Source organism: Nothobranchius furzeri, chromosome 1 (assembly GCF_043380555.1).
Source record: "Nothobranchius furzeri strain GRZ-AD chromosome 1, NfurGRZ-RIMD1, whole genome shotgun sequence".
NCBI lineage: Eukaryota > Metazoa > Chordata > Actinopteri > Cyprinodontiformes > Nothobranchiidae > Nothobranchius > Nothobranchius furzeri.
This window is the reverse complement of record NC_091741.1, coordinates 59269300-59289283: the sequence shown is the minus strand read 5'-3', so window position 1 is coordinate 59289283 and position 19984 is coordinate 59269300. Positions and strand designations below refer to the sequence as shown.

Genomic DNA, 19984 nt, shown 5'->3' with positions numbered 1-19984 from the left:
TCGTGTTCTGGTTCTCATGATAATTCTGTTTCTTCCAGTAAGTTATCTTGTGCTTACTTCATCTGTATAATGTCTCTTTACTTTTGGTGAATTGTGCTGAGTCCAGAATAAAGGCTACTTGGCTTTACAAGATACAAACAAGTATTAAGTTTTAGAAATATATGAAATGAATTTAGCCTGCTAATTTATCCCAAATACTGATAACTATCGTATTTTACGGACTATTAATTGCACTTTTTTCATAGTCTGGCCGGTCCTGTGACTTATATTCCAGAGCGACTGATATACCAAATTATGTAGGCTATACCGCGCTGCTGCGGGCCGGCTCCGGACCAGGAATGAGCTCCCCTGCCCCGCTGGGAATAAAAAACACACAGCCATCACCTGCTGGAGCCTGTGGCACACCGTTACACACCTGATCCAGCCCAGGAGTGAGCTCCCCTGACCAGCAGGGAACTAAAAACACACAGCCATCACCTGCTGGAGACTGTGGCGCGCAGCTGCGGGCTGGATCCGACCCAGGTTTTAGCTCACCTGCCCCGCAGGGAATTAAAAATACGCAGCCATCACCTGCCGGAGCCTGTTATGTGCCGTTGCGCACTGGATCCGGCCCAGGTTTCAGCTCCTCTGCCCCGCCATCACCTGCTGCAGCCCGTGGCGCACTGCTGCGGGCCGGCTCCGACCCAGGAATGAGCTCCCCTGTCCCGCTGGGAGGGTTTCAAACACCGCCATCCTCTGCTGGAGACCGTGGGGCGCTGCTGCGCCCGCGTTGTTTATTCTGTTATTGTTACCGATACTTGTCTTGCAATGTGAAATGCTTGGTCTCGGATTTTGTAAGAAAAATAATAAAATATCCCCCCAAAATGTGACTAATAGTCCAGTGCAACTTATATATGTTCTTTTCTTCTTCATTATACATTTTATGTGTGGTGCGACTTATAGTCCGGAATCTACGGTACGTTAAAAATATTGAAAACTTGCTAAAAGCTAAATATATTTTCATTAAGGAAATAACTTATAAACTTAACGATTTAATACTTTTTTATTCACAGAAAGGTAGTTTTCATCAAAAAGTGCCGCAAACCTCCACACAAACTCCGTGTGAGCTTCAGGTCGCTGGTGTTCCACAGAGTTAGCTCCGGTTGTAGCTAGGTAGCTACCTCCATTAGCTTAGCTCCCACCTCCGCGTTAGCTTTGGGTTAGCTTCAGGTTAGCTTGTAACTAGTTCAACCGGGTGTCGTCATTTGATCCCAGCCTTACAGCCCCACCCACAGCTCCACCTCTCTTCCCTTTTGTGGAATTGTCTGGGCTTGATGGAACCTGTGACACATTCAAAATGGCGGTGGTGGCCACCTCCCATTTTTCCTCAAAAACGTGTTATTGGAGTCTTTGGAAACCCATTGTCCATATATATATATATGTATATGTCGATGGGTGAGACAGTCTCCTTCTATCGCCCGTTTTAAATCATGGCTAAAGGTTCACTTTTTAAATGTAGCTTTTGGCTGTGACATTTTTTGGTGTGTGTTATTGTACTACCACTGTCTTTTCTCCCTGTTGTTTGTCCTCTTTTAAGAGCTTTAACTACCCTGTTTTAATTGTTTTGTACAGCACTTTGGTCAGCTGACATGTCAAGTGGTAAAGTGCTATAGAAATAAAATTGACTTGATGTGACTAGGTGTGAGAATTCAAGTGAAACTATGCAGCACAACTCAACTTGGATGTTTATTGTAGCTCTTCTCATGAGCCTGCTTGCAGTTTACAACAAAAACTTTCCTTTCACAATAAAACATGCTACACCACATCTGATAATAGCCAATCTTATCGTGTGTATTATGACAACCTTCATTCTGTTGACATGTTTAAAGTTGTTTTCCACACTGCCTGGCCTTGGTTAGATAAAGAGGTAACGAGGAGATCTCACCACTTTGAGTATTCGGTGTGAATGGGTTCTGGGTCATAAAGATAAACAAAAAGGAATCAAAATTGTTTGGAAAGTTATCAAAGTGTGTGTGTGTGTGTGTGTGTGTGTGTGTGTGTGTGTGTGTGTGTGTGTGTGTGTGTGTGTGTGTGTGTGTGTGTGCTTGTTTGTAACCAATAAACATTAGCCTCAGATAGAAATCAGATTTGCCTAACAGAGGCTTGGCTTCACATTCAGTGCATCAACTAATTTGTGAGAGTTAGCAAAAAAAACAAGTTATCTAGGGTTTAAAGAAGCTGTCGTCATCATCACCAAGTGTGTGCAGCACAGGCTGTTTTCAGGGTGGATCAGGTCCTGCATGGACATTATAATTGTTTGACCTGAATTTAAGACAGCAGAGATGACTGATTAAGTTGCAACTTTTATTTATTCTCATATCATTTTCTGTGGTACAGTACAAGGTACAGCTGCAGGATGCAGGTTTTCATCAAATATGTATCCCACCATTTTTAAATAGCTTGTGCCTACAATAGCATACAACTCAAATTTCTGTTAAGGATTTTTGTTTTGATGATGATATTTGATGATGATGATACACACACAGCAATGTAATGTAGCAGGAACACTGGTGATGATATGATTATTAGCGGCCAGCAATTGGAAAGCCTGGAGGAATCGATAAAGCTGGTTTAATTATAAAAAGTAGCCTCCCAAAACATCTGAGCCTGCACCGCAACAACAAAATTGATCAGCGGACACTGGCAGCTGAAGTCTTAAACCCAATAAAGAGACTTTCACTCAGGCCTGATCATCATTCTGGTGGCTTTAAATGAAGATGTTTTAGGAGTTTTCCAAGTGGTCCATCGAAGGCCTGAAGACCAACTTGTGTGGTCCCCAGAAGAATACCAGTCACCGTTCAGACTGGCAGAGCCACACTTGCTGTACCACCAACCACCACCCTGTAACATAATACACTCTTCTACAAGAATGTCGTAGAAGAGGCAGGGAGAGCAGCCGTCGTTGTCCCGGTCCAGGGTGCTGAAGCCAAAGCCATTTTCATCCATATCTGGAGAGATTCCCCGGATGGCATCACCTGAAGGAAGATAAAAAAGGTTTTAGAAATATAAATAATGTTTAAATGTTCAGAAGTTCAGCAATTCAGTGAAAGAGTACCTGCAGTTCCTCTGTATTTTCCAACCTGCAGTTTGTAAGATGTTTGCTCATCTCCAAGTCTGAAGTTCCTGTACTCAGCATACGCAGTGTTTCCTTCAGTGTCCCACAGGTCCACTCTCAGAGTCCACTTCTTGGTTTCATCCTTAGTCAGAAGATAAACCTTCTCCAGACCGAGCCAGTGGTCATCTGAAGGAGAAGAGAACTTTGGGTTGTTTTCTGCAGATTAGGCTGGAATAAATAAATTATAAATCCTCTAGTTTAGTCAAAGCAAATGCAACAACACTTTCTCATTTGTTCCTGAAATCTCATCTTGTCTTTCTTTTACCAAAATGCAAGGAAAAAAGGTTTCTGCTTGTGCAGGTTACCAACGCATCTCTCAAACCACTGGGTGGGTAAAATAATTATAGTATTGCACTTCTGTAAAGTGCTTTTCTAAGACAGAAGACTCCAAAGCACTCTACACTGCAATCCTTCTCACTCTGGTGAGGAGGAAAGCAAAGCTGCCACTTTATCAGCACCTCCGGTCCCTCCGACCACCACCACCAGGCAAGCAGGGTGAAGTGTCTGGCCAAGGAAACAAACGGATTATTATTATTATTATTTTTACATATTTACATACATGCCAAGGATCCAAAACCAAATCTGTATTCAGCCCATCTTCTGTTGAAGGGCAGCAGTCCTCCAGTCCGTTTCTGAATCACTATCCAGCCTTCAGCTGAACGCATCTCACAGAACACCTGAAGAGGAAGTCCAAAAAAACGCTCATGTCAGATGTGCTTTTTTATTTATCTATATTTTTTGACCAATAAAACAATAAAGCAGCTTGCATGTATTTCAAAAGAACAGAAAAGACATTTCTGTCACATCATGAAAAGTTTCCAAGTCTAAAAAAGTGCTGAAGATTTTCAGGAAGCTGAAACTCGATTTGTTTAAGATAAAACTTAAGGAACTTGTAAGTTTGTTACCTTCAAACGATTGTTGACACCAACAGGCTGGAGGTCATAAAGTCCACTGGGTGATTGTGGTGACTGAGTCCTTATCTGTGTGCAGTCTGTAAGCAAAGTTAATAAAAAAGACCTAAATATTAAACAGAGTATTTAAACTTGTTTATTTAAAGAACTTGTAACAGTCGAATGCATCTTACCTGCAGGAAGAGCTGATGTCTGCTATTAAGAAAAAGTTATAAAAATGGTTTAACCCTCTGAAGGCAGGCGTTGCAGATTAGCAACAGTTAAAACCTACCTACCTGGTTACTCCACATATTTATTTCATGAGCATTTTTTAACTCAGAAGTACCCCTGAAGGACTTAGTTGTTCGTCCTTTTATCAAAACTTAATTTGAGCCTGAGAGGGTTAACATTTCCATTTTAACACATTAAAACAGCAGGTGTTATGTAGGACTTTGATTTCAGCGATAAAGGAAACATGGATAGAATTGCTGGATTTGACAAGTAAAATGGAACATCTGGTGAAATGATGAATATGGTGGAGCTGAATGGACACAATCAGTCTGTGGTTTTTAGATGTGAAGAACAAGAAAACGTTCTATAGGCAGCCATGACCTGATATGCTTTCCAGCACAAAACAGTCAGCAAAACACCACAGCACTCAGCAAACAAGCCTGCATCCATGGGGGTGTCTACACAAGGACATTTTAAAAAGAGCCGGGATTGAAACATCAACCTTCTGACAGGTATGAAGATATGTAATGCCAGATCTGAATCAAATCTAAACGTTTCATGAGAGTTTAAATCTAAAACACAAGACTTAATAACTAAAAGTTTGATTTTTAGAATAGAAAAAGAGAATTTTGTACATTTACCTCAGCTTGGGCTGAAATGCTCAACAGAAGCATCGATACGAGTCCACAACAGGAAAGCAGACCCTTCATTTTCTCCTGTTTAAGACACACACGTCTGCATCAATGGGTTATTGTCATTGCTCAGGCAATAACTCCTGAGGACTGGAAGACTTAGGAAACAACATAGTTCTTATACAAGGTGTCAGACAAGCACATGAAAAAAGCTAAAGTCAGAAATGGATCTTTTCTTTGGGGTCTTCCGTGAAACACATACCTGCTTTGTGGGTAAACTTATCCCAGTTTTAGCTGCTGGGAAGAAGCAGCACCTTTTAAACCCTAACCAAACCACCACACATTTGACCTTTGTCACCCCTCACAAGAAACAGCTGAACAACACAGGTCATCTACAGTGACCTCCCAACATCCCCTCACGCAAGTTAGACAGGTCTGCTTAAAAATAACTCCCAGTTATTCCAGAAACATCAACGTTTTAAATCTTTTACATGTCTACATTTTTGCCTTCAAGCTACGAACTACCAACTAAATTTTGTTATGCATGATGAAAGTAAAAAGTTCCTGCATTTTAATGTAGCAGAAACAAAATTAAAAAGTGAGCAGTTTTCGTATAAACATTGAATCGTTGGCTTGTACTGGACAACCTTTGAGATGGAATTTTCTTTAAGAAATAAAGTGACGAGAAAACAGTCCTTTAAATATTGATGCTGTAGCAGGAGAGAGAGCTCAGCAGCAGCTCTGAGTTACAAGTCACCAAACATCCCTTGTATGCATGGACTCACACCCCATGGAGCACCAGGCTGTCTTGAAAACAAAAAAAAGATAACGTGTCACAAGTTCCTTTAACCAGCAGCACTTCTGTCAACATATCTGCCTTCTGTTCACACAAGCTGCAGGATAGAAAATCTCAAATTGATTTAGCACCATTACAACAAGCAAAATAAACCATCAAGGTTCAAGATACTTCAGTGCAAGTCATGCTAAAATAAGGTGGTTTTTTAAAGAAATGTTACCATAAAGTTCAAATCTCGTTAGCTGTATGCTACAATTCTGCATCTGACCCAACCTGGAACAGTAAGCTGCAGCAGTGGCTATGCTTGGGAACTGGTTGGTAACTACACCATGTTCATAAACTGTTTCGAAAAAAGTAATTCAGGCTCTTTTTGCAGTAACAAAATCACAAAGCCATGAATTTTCTTGTGGGTTTTGTGCTCCAGCTTTCTCTGGTAGACCAAAAACCATACCATACCACATTTATATATTTAAAAACAGCATGTCAGCTGACCAAAGTGCTTGAACACAGAAAGAGGGCAATGTAAAAAGAGACAAAAGAGCAGTAATACCAATGATAAAATGAGCACTCACAATCATAGTATATACAACAGGCTGATATAACATAAAATCAAGAATGCAACCCAAATTGCAAAAACATAAAAAAGGGGTTGCAATAACAAGATAAACACAACAGAATAAGAGCAAAACAGTGATTAAACAGTTAAAGGAAGTAACTACAATTCAGGGACAAAGTTTGCTAATTAAAATTTCAACGTCCAAAAGCCATACTGAGAGTAGAAGTCATTCCAAAGCTTAGGAACAGCTAAAGCAAAGATCTGCTCTCCAAGGCAGGGCCGGCCTGAGCCTTTGTGGGGCCCTAAACAAGTTTCTTGGGGCCCCAATACCAACAAGTCAACACCAGATGATTCATCTAATTCATCTAAGCTGTACCTTTTGTGTAACATGCCCAGTATTATTAGCATATTTTGTAATTAGCTTACATCAAACTTGTGTTATTGTGGATATTGATTTTTTTTATTCAATTAAATTAAATTCAAGTTTATTTATAAAGCGCCAAATCACAACAAGAGTCGTCTCAAGGCACTTCACATAGTAAACATTCCAATGCAGGTCAGTTCATTAGGCCCAATCAGTAAAAAGTTTCCTAAATAAGGAACCCAGCAGATTGCATAAACTCACTGACTAGTGTCATTGACTTTACAGCAATCCTCATACTAAGCAAGCATTTAGCGACAGTGGAGAGGAAAACTCCCTTTTAACAGGAAGAAACCTCCAGAAGATTCTGGCTCAGTATAAGTGGCCCTCCGCCACGACTCACTGAGGATCAAGAAGACAAAGCAGACACAAACATACCAACACACACACACACACACACACACACACACACACACACACACACACACACACACACACACACACACACACACACACACACACACACACACACGCACGCACGCACGCATGCACGCACGCACGCACACACACACACCAAGTAGTGTTTCTATGGTTACATTGTGATTTCTTAGTAAATATTCTATTTGGTGAGAGATAAACTTTATTGTATTTATCCTAGTGAATCTATAATTAAACGGGTAAACTAGTAGTAGCACATTCAATGTCAAAGAAAGTAAAATGTTATTATCAGGAGAGGGAGAATTTTTAAATGGTTAGCAACAGTGTTCGGCCCCCTCCATGAGGCTACCACAGCTCAGCAGAACACCATTGTAGGTTCTTCTGAGGAGATAAACAGAGAAAAAATAAAGTTAACAGCTGAAACAGCGGGAAATAATACAGTTTAAAAGCTAATTGTAGAAGAAAGTAGTAGAGTGTGGAAAGTGGCCAGTATATCCTCCAGCAGTTTAAGCCTATAGCAGCATAACTACAGAGATAACTCTGGAAAACCTAGCCTTTTTAGATGGAGGCATGTTGGAGGCAGGGCAAGGAAAAGCCGTCTTTACCGACTGTACACTCCACCTCCCTCTACTTCCCCTCTTGTCCAGATTTGGGCTAACATCAGATTTTAACCATAGGCCCTATCAAATTTAAATGTTTTAAGCCTAGTCTTAAAAGTAGACAAGGTGTCTGCCTCACGGACTAAAGCTTGGAGCTGGTTTCACAAGAGAGGAGCCTGATAGATAAAATATTTGCCTCCCGTCCTACTATTTTAAGTTTATTGGAGCAGCGAACCAACATAAATGGTCCAATTAATTTGCATTTTAAAATCAAGAGTGTTATTTAAGTGTGGTACATTAATTCAGCTATAGAAACATCAGTAGACAAACACCGAATTCACAGTAAAAATATTAGGTTTACTATCTTTTGTTCTTAAAATTTGAAACATGAGTAAAGAGTGCTGCACTACAAAATAAAACCATATGACACTACAGAAAACAATACAGATACATTGTTTTTATTTTTTCATGTGAATTAGTATTTAGTTGGTATTTAAATTTATTAAAACATCTTTTACTCATGTCACCCTGTGCTCTTGGGACCCCCCGGCTATGTGAGGTCCTAAAGCAGTCCCTTATGGCGCTTACACATTAGTGTCGGCACGGGCTTTCTCCTTTCATCATAAAATGGATTTGACAGCACAGTCGTGAAACTGACCAACACTCTAGTGTGATCCTCAGTTGAAAGGAAGTTGTGCTGGATGTTCAAGAGCAAACTAGGAACCACCAAGACTCAAGCTTACCATGAACTGGGACATGCTGGACACCAGTGTCTCTGTCTTCAGTTGGACATCAGCATGCACAAAGGCCAAGGCACAGTCCCAAATCTCTCACTTTCACACTTGTGCCCCTCAGTTGTGTGTTCCCATTCAGTGGTGATAGTTCGATTGGTGTTCCAATTCTCAAGTGTGAACCTCGGCCCCGCCCCCTTTTCACCCTTGATCTGCACTTTACCGAAGCCAGCACTGATGGGGACTTTGGCAAAGGGATTACCCACAATCCACTGCTGCTTGGGAATTTTAAGGAGGCAGAGAAAAGGCATCATCATTTCTGAAGTTGCAGAAATACAAAATATGCTCAATATTTTTAATCATATTTTTAATAATTTAAATCTTTTTTTATATCTTTTGTTTTTGTGAAGCGCCTCGTGATTTTTATCTTGATAGGCGCTATATAAAAAATTGTTTTCTTTCTGTCCCTTTTATTTTCATAATGGTTTACTAAGCACTCAAAGCCTGCATGCACTTCCACCAAGTGCACTTTATAGAGGAGTGTAGGCTGCAGTGTGAATATTAGCGCTGGGCCTAGGAATCATCAAGACTCAAGCTTACCATGAACTGGACACCAGTGTCTCAGTCTTCAGTTGGACATCAGCATGCACAAAGAATAAGAAGTTCTTTAGCCACAGTGACTAGCATGCTCAAAGCTAGGCTTTCAAACATACTACACCAACTGTCATGCATGGTGGTGGTTGCATCATGGTATGTGAAAGTATTAATTTTGGCCAAATCATAAAGTTATATCAAAGAGTTTGTGATTAGCTTGGATAACAATGTATCATATAATGAAAATTAGTCATTTTAAACTTGCATTTTTATTATGAGGCATGCAACAATATACAGCAATGTCCAAGTGATGCAAAAATAAAAAATAAAAATGGTTGAACAAGCATTGAGCAGATCTACAAACGCCTTCGTATGCCAAAGGATGAAGTCTTACTCAAAGGCAATGATCAGAGTACATCATTAAACTGATAATTGTGTACAGGTCAGACTAAAAACATGGTCCTAAAAACACAACTAAAAATACAAAATCTTTGCTTAATGGACCAAAAGAGTAACTGATGAAATTACCTGGATTTTGTATCTAAGTGATCAGAAAACATCTTCCCCGCCATTTTAAAAAGAAAATAAAAGTTCAAATGGAACACAGAGTTACAGGAGAACAGGTGAGAATACTTGAAGCACAGGTTGTGGTGGAAACAATGCAAGATTGCAGAAAAACGAACTTACAAAGAAATTAAGTCTCTTTTAATAACAAACTAGCCTTCAAGAACCTCAGGATCTGCACAACAAATTTCTTTGAAATCTGAGGAACAACGTCCATCAACAGAAGGAGATTTTAATGGACAGGTGGGGTGAAAACACCCAAGAATAATAATTCTGGTTTTACTCATCCTCCATTAAGTATTTTTTCAGCATTTTTTTTTAAATAAGAAAAAGGCAGATATGACCTGGGTGTCTAAAAAAAAACAAAATAGGAAGAGACTTTAGCCAGACTTGATCATCATTCTGGTGGCCTTGGCTGAATAAGGAGCATGTTTCCATGTGAGCCAATGGAGGCCGGAAGCCCAGCCAACGTGCTGACCAGAAGGATGCCAGTCGCCGTTTAGATTAGCAGATCCACACTTGCTGAACCACCAACCACCACCCTCCAAAGCGGCGCAATTCCGTACAGCGATGTCGCCAAAAATGCACGGTGAGCAGCCGTCATGGTCTCGGTCAGTGGTGCTGAAGCCATGGCCATTTTGGTTGATGCCTGGATTGGCGCCACGGATGGCATCACCTTTAGGAAAAGTTAAAAAAAATTAGGTCCCACCCATCAAACAATCAATGGCACAATTACGTGCAGATCATATCTGTATTGTGTTTGTCGGTCCAAGACTGGTTCTGTAGGATGTGCAAACTAGGTCTTTGTGCAGTGGGCAGTTTTCAGAAGGTTTAAAGTGCGAGTAACACCTAACTTAACTTTTTTTTTTTTTTTTTTTTTTTTTTTTGCTGATAACCTGTATAGATGAGTGTCTAACGGTGTTGTACACATGTGCAATCATTGGTGTGGCAGTTTAGTGCAACTTATTTTAAATTTAATATTTCAGCCCAAACCCGTAATTATATCTCCATCTTCAGGTTAAAACTGCTCCACATTGAATTAGAATCAGCCACAGCTGATGGCTATGCTGAATAAGATGACGTTGTCTGCAAATTACTACATGGTTGCACTGCACTAGACTCCAGCTGAGGCAGCCACACCTCCATCTCACTCAGCCACTCACCTGCCAAGATGACACATTACAGCTCAAAGCCGCTCGCCTCCTTAAAAAAAAAAAGACGTCCTCCCCCTTTCTCCTGGTGATCGCCGTGGACATGAAATCCTGCAGAATGCTGCAGTATCTCTGTCTGCTCTTCTCCTGAGCGGTAAGTCTACTGTGTCTGCGTGCTTGCATGCACACGCGCGTGTGTGCACGCTAATTGACAACTCGTTTTTTCTCTGGGAAACTCCAACAACGCAAACGGAGCGGTTGAGGCATCAATCACTGCCTCAGTGCAGCTCTCGGTCTGCCAGGTGACGCCTATTTTAGAAGAGTTTTTCCCAACAGGAAGTGTGGATGAAATAAGTCTCTACCCATGCAGTGACTCCTGCTTTAAATTTTCTTTTTTTTACTAAAACAAACCAAGTGGAGCAGCAACACCTCACCCTGAACTGGACTAAATCTGAGTCAAGTGTGACAAAATGTCACAAACACAAATCTAGATAGCATTATACTCATCACACGGATTGAGGTGGATTACGTTTTCCACTAATCACAATTTACCAACATAATTATAATCTAATAATCATGTGCTATTAGAAAACCAAAGAGCTGTTCACTCTCTGTTCGTAGCTCCAAAAAGAGCATCAAGCTGAAAATTAGCAGTTGCAACAGACTTATGTACGTACTGATCAGAGCTTGCTGGTGCCAATAAATAGTTATTGTGTGGCAGTATGACGCGGTACTTAGATCCAGTCAAAGACCATCTAATTACACACAGAGCTGAATAATCTGACCAGTGTCGAGGGCTGTGATGACAGAAGTGGAAAATATAAAATAACTAGTTATGCACTGGCATACCTGCGTTTCCTCTGTATTTTCCAACGTTCAGTTTGTAAGCATTCTTCTCATGTCCTAGTCTGAAGTTGTTGTATTCAGCAAATGCGGTGCCACCTTCATGGTCCCACAGGTCCACCCTTAAAGTCCACTTCTTGGATTTGTTCTTGGTCATAACAAAAACATTATTAAGACCAAGCCAGTGGTCCTCTGAGGAAATGAGCAGAGCACAGGGAATAAGATCCACATATAAGCCACTTTCATTTATAAAATCTAAAATCTAGTTTTTTTTTTGTTTTGTTTTTTTGCACAACAGCTATGAATGATCGTACATACTATTCAAATCTCCAAATCCATTTTTATAAGCTGCCCATTTCCTGTTGAAGGACACCTGTCTTCCAGTGCGTCTCTGAAACACAGTCCAGCCTCCATCTGGAAGCATCTCACAGTGCACCTGAACAGAAGGCCATACAAGCATGTATCAGTCTTGGCTGCATTTATACTAGCTGTTAGCGCATCAATCCTGAACAACTCCATTTCCCTGATCAGAAGCCATTTAAGAAAGTTTTATAGTAATTTTCACACAGAAATGCTTCAAAATGGCTGAGATAGTGATAAATATCAAATGGCAAATAGAAAGTGACCTCGCCCCTCCGGTGAGATGTGGTTGTTTAAAAGATCTATGCTTCAGCAGAATTCCATCATCCTCCATCCATCTGATGAATTCACTTCTCTAGCTCTGACTGATGTTTCAAACATTAAGTGAGTTAAGAGCGACAGGTCTGTTACCTTGAAACTTGCTTTGACTCCAGCAGGTCTGATCACATAAACTCCACTAGTTGCTTCTGGAGATCTAGCTTTAATTTGGCTGCAGTCCGTTCCTGATGGTTAAACCAACACAGGTAAGAGTGAGAAGAGATCCAAACACCACGTCAGGCAGTAACTTCAGCTTCCTTACCTTGAACAGAATCCACTTTTGGCTTTTTCTGAAAGCAAAAACAGTTTTTACATGAGATTTTATGTAAAAAAAAACACTTTAAATGTTCTTAAGTAAGACATTTTAATCCTTATTTACCAAAGCTTGAGCTGAATGGCTCAAAAACAGGATTAAAATCAGCCCAGCGTAACCAAACACACCCTTCATTTTGACCTAAATGTGACAAATACCAATAAGAATTTAAACAAACAGAAGCACAATGAACATTTAGCACAAAACCTTCAGTAAGATTTTAAGATCTTCAGTAATCTTCTTCTTCGGACACCTACCTGCATGTTGACCGAACTTTGTGTCTCAGTTCAAACTCCACAACGGAACCAACGCCTTTAACAAGGCAGCACTCATCCAGCTACCACGCCTCCCACGGCAGTTACGAGAAGTGTTCCGCGTTGAGCTCAGACTAAATATCAACACTAACTGAAACATCACTCCAGTTTCCCAGCTGTGGCCAGATTAACAGCACAGAAGCTCTTATGTGCTGCGTGATCTCCAAGTAAACAGCATTTGAAGGTATGTTGGAGAACATGACATCACCAGGTCTACATAGCTGACGTCCAGTTAAAATCTTAGTTTAGTTTAATGTCTCACACCAGCAGATGACTGGGAGAGATCTTCCACTGTTAGGCGTTTTCCCTCTGATTCCAACCAGCTTCATTGTGTTCACCTGTGAAGGTGTGTGTAGCAGGCACCTTCACACCATAGGAGTATCTTTAGGGTTACCTTTTCTAATAAAACCCTTTATTTGTTTAAAATGTTTGTCTGACTCAAAGCTTTGTGTCCTCACCCACAAATTGGCAATTTTAAGATGCACACAAGCAGAGGTCTCATTTGTTCTCATATATTTATAAAATGATGGGTTACTATAAATTTACCTAAAGCTGTTATTTCTAAAACTCTTTTTACATTTTTATTGTGTTACGTGCTGTCATACAAGCGTTGTACAATAAGACATCTAATGATAAGCTGCTATTTAATTTTGTTGCTATTTTTTGAATCATGTATAATGTTGCTTTTTTAAATTTATGTGTGGCTGGCATTAGGGTATGTCTTTTTCCAGGTCAGGGATGAGGTCCTGTCCTAAGTTGAGGAGCTTAAGTATCTCGGGGCCTTGTTCACGAGTGAGGGAAAAATGGATAACAAGATCGACACATGGATTGGTGCAGCATCTGCAGCGATGTGGGTGTTGTACCAGTGAGTCAAGGTGAAGAGAGAGCTGAGCTGGAAGGTGAAGCTCTTAATTTACCGGTCGATCTTTGTTCCTACCTTTGGGTAGTGATTGAAAGAACGAGATCGCAGATACAAGCAACCAAAATGAGTTTTCTTCGCAGGGTGTCTGGGCTCTTCCTTAGAGATAGGGTGAGAAGCTTGGTCATCCGGGAGGGGCTCAGAGTAGACCCACTGTTCCTCCACATCGAGAGGAGCCTGTTGAGGTGGCTCAGGCATCCGATTATGATTTCTCCCTGGTGAGGTTCTCTGGGAGAAGACCCAGGGCACGCTGGAGGGACAATGTCTCACGGCTGGCCAGAGAACACCTTGGGATTTTCCCAGAAGAGCTGGCCCAAATGGCTGGGTAGAGGGAAGTCTGGGCCTCCCTAGGCTGCTGTCCCCGCAACCCAACTCCAGAAAAGCACATGGAGCCTCTTTGTTCCTTTTTGGGTAGCACTTTGGTCAGCTGTCATGCTGTTGTGTGTTCCCCCCGTGTGCTGTCGGAGTTCCTCAGTCTAAAAACGAGTTGTAAACGAGCGTGTGCACACTCGCACGTGCACACAAGCACGCACTCACACAAGACCTACCGCTCAGGAGAAAAGCAGACACAGATTCTGCAGCATTCTGGAGGATTTCCTGTTAACCAAGATCATTAGATGAAAGGGAGAGGAGGGCATTTTTTTTCAGGGAGGCGAGCGGCTCAGAGAGCCAATGTGTCATATCGGCAGGTGAATGGCTGAGTGAGATGGAGGTGCGCCTGCCTCACCTGGAGACCAGTGCAGTGCAGCCACGTAGTAATTTGCTGACATTGTCACGTTTTTCAGCTTAGCCATCAGCCACAGCTGATCCTAAATAAATGTGGAGCAGAGTTTTAACCTGAAGATGGAGATATAATTACAGTTTTGGGCTGAAATATTAAATTTAAAGTAAGTTGCACTAAACTGCCACACTAATGATTACACATTTGTACAGCACCATTAGACACTCATTGTGCAGGTTATCAGCAAAATAAAAGTTAATTTAGGCGTCACTTGCTCTCCATGTTCATAAATGTCCACTGTCTCTTTAAAAAGAAACTTCTACTTCACTGATTAAACATTCACCCTTACAGTGGCCTAAAATCACTACTAATGTAAATGTTTATCACAGTTTTGTAGGCATCAGCTTCCCACAGTTCTGACCAGAATCAAGCACATAGAGAATGGATGATTAGTTGCCTTTAAAAGGAACGGGGTCAGATTTAAACAGATTTGACAAATCTTATGTGACTACTTCATCACAACATTAATCTTCTACCAAATCAGACTTTGTGAAGAAGCTGCATATAACTTAAACAAAAGACCCAATAATCAACATGTATCAGAAGACTTAATGGAAACAAAGAGGTTAATATTGTGGATGGACAGCCTCTTAAGAGGAATCTCCTCACACAGAATGAAAACCCTGATGTTTAAGCCTTCATACGTCATTCTGACAACAGATGGTGTTAACAACAATCTTCACAGATAGACACAACCTCCCAAAAATTGCTGATGTTCTGGGTTCACACACTCACCCATAACAACATTAAACCTAAATAAAGTTTAGCTACATGCCTGCAAAGATGCTGATTCCTTTGAACTGATCAAACTTGCCTTTCCATTAGAAAATAAATATGAATGAATGATAAATGACCCGCACTTGTACAGTGCCTCTCAGAGTAAGGACTCCAAAGCGCTTTACACTACAGTGTATCATTCATCCATTCACACACACATTCACACACAGATGGTAATGAGCTACGATGTAGCCACAGCTGCCCTGGGGCGCACTGACAGAGGCGCCCCAGGGCAGCTGTACAGAATGTAAAATAAATAAATAAAAATATGAAGAAATCACATTGTATAATTTGTAAAGAATTTATTTATTTTGCACTGCTGGACATAAGTATTTGAACACCTGGCAATCAGCAAGAATTCTGGCTCTCAAAGACCTGTTACGCTGCCTTTAAGAAGTCCACCTCTACTCCACTTAGTAATCTTAATTAATAGCACCTGTCTGATCTCTTTAAAGACACCTATCCACCCCACAGTCAGTCAGACTCCAGATACTACCATGGGCAAGACCAAGGAGCTGTCAAAAGAAACCAGAGACAAAATCGTGGACCTGCAGTTTGCCAATGACCATCTGGATGATCCAGAGGAGGAATGGGAGAAAGTCATGTGGTCAGATGAGACCAAAGTAGAACTTTTTGGTCTAAACTTCACTTGCTGTGTTTGGAGGAAAAAGGAAGAGTTGCATCCAAAGATCACCTTCCCTACTGTGAAGCATGGGGGTGGAAACATCGTGCTTTGGGCGTGCTTTTCTGTGAAGGGGACAGGACGACTGCACTGTATTAAGGAGAGGATGAACGGGGCCATGTATTGTGACATTTTGAGCAACAACCTCCTTTCCTCAGTCAGAGCATTGAAGAGTGGCTGGGTCTTCCAACATGACAATAACCTGAAGCACACAGCCAGGATAACCAAGGAGGAAACGCATATCAAGGTTCTGGAGTGGCCTAGCCAGTCTCCAGACCTAAATCCAATCAAAAATCTTTGGAGTGAGTTAACACCGTGTTGCTCAGCACCAGCCCTGACAGTTCAAGAGAAGATCTGTGTGGGGGAGTGGGCCAAAATCCCTGTTGCAGTATGTGCAAACCTGGTCAAGAACTACAGGAAACGTTTGATCTCTGTAATTGCAAACAAAGCATTCTGTACCAAATATTAATACTGATTTTCTCAGGTGTTCAAATACTTATGTGCAGCAGTGCAAAACAATTAAATTCTTTACAAATCATACAATGTGATTTCCTGATATTTTAATTAATTTATTTTTTTACATTCCGTCCCTCACAGTGGGAATGCTCCTATAATGTGAATTTCAGACCCCTCCATGATTTCTAAGTGGGAGAACTTGCAAAATCGCAAGGTGTTCAAATACTCATGTTCCTCACTGTATCTAAAAATATGTCCTGTTCCTCACACTGTTCTCTGTTTGACCAGAACAGAAACACGTCAGCAACTTTGTCAGTGCTGAAATCACCATTCATCACTCAGTCTGAAGCTGCAGCTCTCCCTCGTCAGGAACTTCGATCAGAAAAGAAAACATCAGGTTGTGTTTGGGCGTTTGCCTAAGCTGCAGAATGTCTGCATATATTCATAGTTATGTTTGTTTATTTACTATTCTTAATACAGGAGTCCAGCCTGTGAATACAACAAACACAAAGGAAGTTTATTTCGTAGGCGAGGAGCAGAACTCAGGGTGATCCCCAAAAGGTCAGGCTACTCTCTGCTGACTAACACAGCTCCGACTCACGCTCAAACCTGTGATCTGATTGGCTGCTCTGCTCTTAGTGTGTTTTATGTCTCCAAACACCCCATATGTATTAGTATTGTATCATAGGGGAAAAAAAAACTAAAATGTATTTGTCTTGCTCCTTGTGTTGGAGGAGAGAGAAAAAAGACAGAAACTGACACAACAGGGCTTCTGTAGCCTGTGTTTTTATCCATAAACTTAAATCATATTTCAGTTTAATCCGTCCAGTAAGTAAAAATAAAGTGTGTAAATAATTTACAGTTTCATGAAATTATGTGCAATTTTTGCATTGGTGATCTCCTACATGAATAAAAAATAAATAAAAGTCATGGATTCGTTGAAGTAAAAAGTTTTTCTTTATATATTAGGGAAATACACAAAACTGAAGTGTTCTTGCTTTTGTCTGGATAAACTTTGATTCGAAACATTTGGGCCTGATTTTCCTCTAAGGAACTAAAACAAAGAACTTTTATCTAAAGTCTGTAACATCAAACACATGATGGCTGGCTCCAGGCATCCTTGCTGATAAAAGGTCTTGTTCAAAATTTTAGCTTAAAGATAACTCAGGCAGATGAGGATGAGACATCAGGAATATAGGGAGACGGCCTCTGTGACCCATCCATCCATCTATCCATCCATCCATTTTCTGAACCCGCTTTGTCCATGCAGGGTCGCGCGGGGGGGTCTATCGCAGGGCAACACAGAGACACACAGGACAAACAATTGTGCGCACACACACACACACACCTAAGGACAATTTAGACAGACCAATTAACCTAACAGTCATGTTTTTGGATGGTGGGAGGAAGGCGGAGTACCCGGAGAGAACCCACGCATGCACAGGGAGAACATGCAAACTCCATGCAGAAAGATCCCAGGCCGGGAAGCGAACCCAGGACCTTCTTGCTGCAAGGTAACAGCTCTAACCGCTGCGCAGCCCCCCTCTGTGACCCATGTAGATAAACTGTTTCTGCTGTCAGATTGAGATAAAAATGTTTTTTATGTTCCTGTTTCTAATCCTAAATTCATTTTACCCTTCATTATACTTTTATTTCAATCAAAAATGTGTTCCTGGTTAATAATACTGAATAAAACAAGATGCTTCCTGATCAATGTAAACAAACGAAGCTCTAAAACAACTCAGTGGGTTCATTTTTATAAAAGGCTGTGCATTTAGACAATGAAAGAAGAAATGCTTTTTATCTTTGCAACATTAATAATTGAAAATGGGTATTAACATCTCTTCTCATTTACATGTTTTCATTGAAGGATTGTTTGTGCTATTTTGCTGACCTGTGTTATAACATTTACAGTTAAATGAAACAGTGAAAATACTGACATTTTAAAAATAAAAATTTTATTGGCACAATTTAAATTGTATCTTATCGAAATAACAAAAGAAAAACCAATGATTTTTAGTTTAGATATCTTGTAAAAAAGGTCAAAGATTTTATTAAACCCTTTTTAACACTGATCTTGTAAAAGTTGTGTCTTCCCTAAATCAAAAATTAAAAAAAGGTTAGCTCTTGATTTTTGCTATTTTGCCCACATACATTTATATCTACTTTGACACCAACGACCTACATGGGACTAATAATGGCTGAACAGTCAACGTCCTCTATCCCAATGCCTGGATAGAGAGGCTCGGTGAAGTTGCCGTAGAACGTGTAAAGGTGTCTGAGGCTCCCGGAGAAGATGCAGGGTGCCACCAGGCCAGTCCATAAACACTGAAGAAGAAGAAGAAGAAGAAGAAGAAGAAGAAGAAGAAGAAGAAGAAGAAGAAGAAGAAGAAGAAGAAGAAGAAGAAGAAGAAGAAGAAGAAGAAGAAGAAGAAGAAGAAGAAGAAAAAGAAGAAAATATAATTTCTTCACTGCCACCTTATGTGAGCCAGAAGCAGGTGCAGGTATTTCCACAGACTGGTCATCGAGCTGAAAGCTGTAGTGATCCTCTGAACAGAATAGACACCAAGACTGATTTGTTTTACCAAACACAAAGATATGAGAACTTGCCCTGCGATTGATTCCCCTCATGTCAACGGCGACGTCCACCCAGCGTCCTCGCCACTCCACCCCCCAGTAGTGGCACTCATTGAGGCCTTGGAGACAAATGGGCCATTCCCATCTGTACCGGGTCGGCCCGGGCCGGGTAGCGTAGTTTGTTTACATATCTGGGTGGTCTGGTATTTTTCCGGGCCAACCAAGGCTCATTCTCAGCCCTCTTCTCGAGGGGGTCTGCTTCAGGCCGACCAGGGCCAACACACCCACTGCTGACAGCAAATTCACACCTTCCATTAGAGCAAGCCTCTGATTGGTGGGTAGAATCAGCCCACATGGGCTTAAGACAAGGATGTGTGGAATCAACCGGGCCAGGCTGGGGCCGACTGGGGCTACCCGGCCCGGGCCGACCCGGTACAGATGGGAATGGCCCAAAAGAACCTGGGAGACACTCTCAAACCTATCTGGATGACTAGGACACTGCTGGATCTCTCCTGAAATCCTCCATGGTGCAGAAACAGAGACTTGGCAGTTGTGTTGGTGTCAAAACGTCAGTGTGCAGACATCTGTGAAAACACAAATATAACCTGTTAGTAGTTTAATTTTAACAGCTGTGCTTATTTCACAGTAATATTGACATTCAGGGTCATTTTCATTTGAGAAGAAAGGTTGGAAATCATGTAAATACATAGGCTGTCACTGCCATCTGCTGGATAAATAATAACATTACAGCATGACAACCCTCAACTGAAATTTGCTTCAAACTCATCAAAAAAAATAAAATAATCAAATAAGATGCTGATCAGGACTCTTCCTGAGGCTGCAGAGCCTCTGTGACTGCCTCCTCATTTCGATATTGCAATGCTGAAATTAAACCCTTTTGACTGAATCATGGACTGCTTTCTCATTATTTTATTAAGCCTCTAAAA

The 19984-nt window shown here is 41.0% G+C and overlaps 2 protein-coding genes across 2 annotated transcripts; both read right to left on the bottom strand.

Moving 5' to 3' along the window:
• Window positions 1–2300: 2300 nt before the first annotated feature.
• LOC129160608 (fibrinogen-like protein 1) lies at window positions 2301–6649 on the bottom strand. The gene is made up of 9 exons (XM_070553346.1): window positions 6474–6649; window positions 5695–5714; window positions 5170–5231; window positions 4917–4991; window positions 4239–4257; window positions 4060–4145; window positions 3714–3831; window positions 3095–3280; window positions 2301–3014 (listed from the first exon to the last, which is right to left on the bottom strand). The coding sequence occupies exons 1-9, from the start codon at window positions 6647–6649 to the stop codon at window positions 2716–2718; spliced, it is 1041 nt and encodes a 346-aa protein (XP_070409447.1). The 3' UTR covers window positions 2301–2715.
• A 2586-nt stretch (window positions 6650–9235) lies between these two features.
• On the bottom strand, window positions 9236–13121 carry LOC107382991 (angiopoietin-related protein 5). The gene is made up of 7 exons (XM_015955389.3): window positions 12789–13121; window positions 12598–12672; window positions 12481–12508; window positions 12312–12403; window positions 11859–11976; window positions 11547–11732; window positions 9236–10222 (listed from the first exon to the last, which is right to left on the bottom strand). The coding sequence occupies exons 1-7, from the start codon at window positions 12792–12794 to the stop codon at window positions 9927–9929; spliced, it is 801 nt and encodes a 266-aa protein (XP_015810875.3). The 5' UTR covers window positions 12795–13121; the 3' UTR covers window positions 9236–9926.
• Between the last annotated feature and the right edge of the window lie 6863 nt (window positions 13122–19984).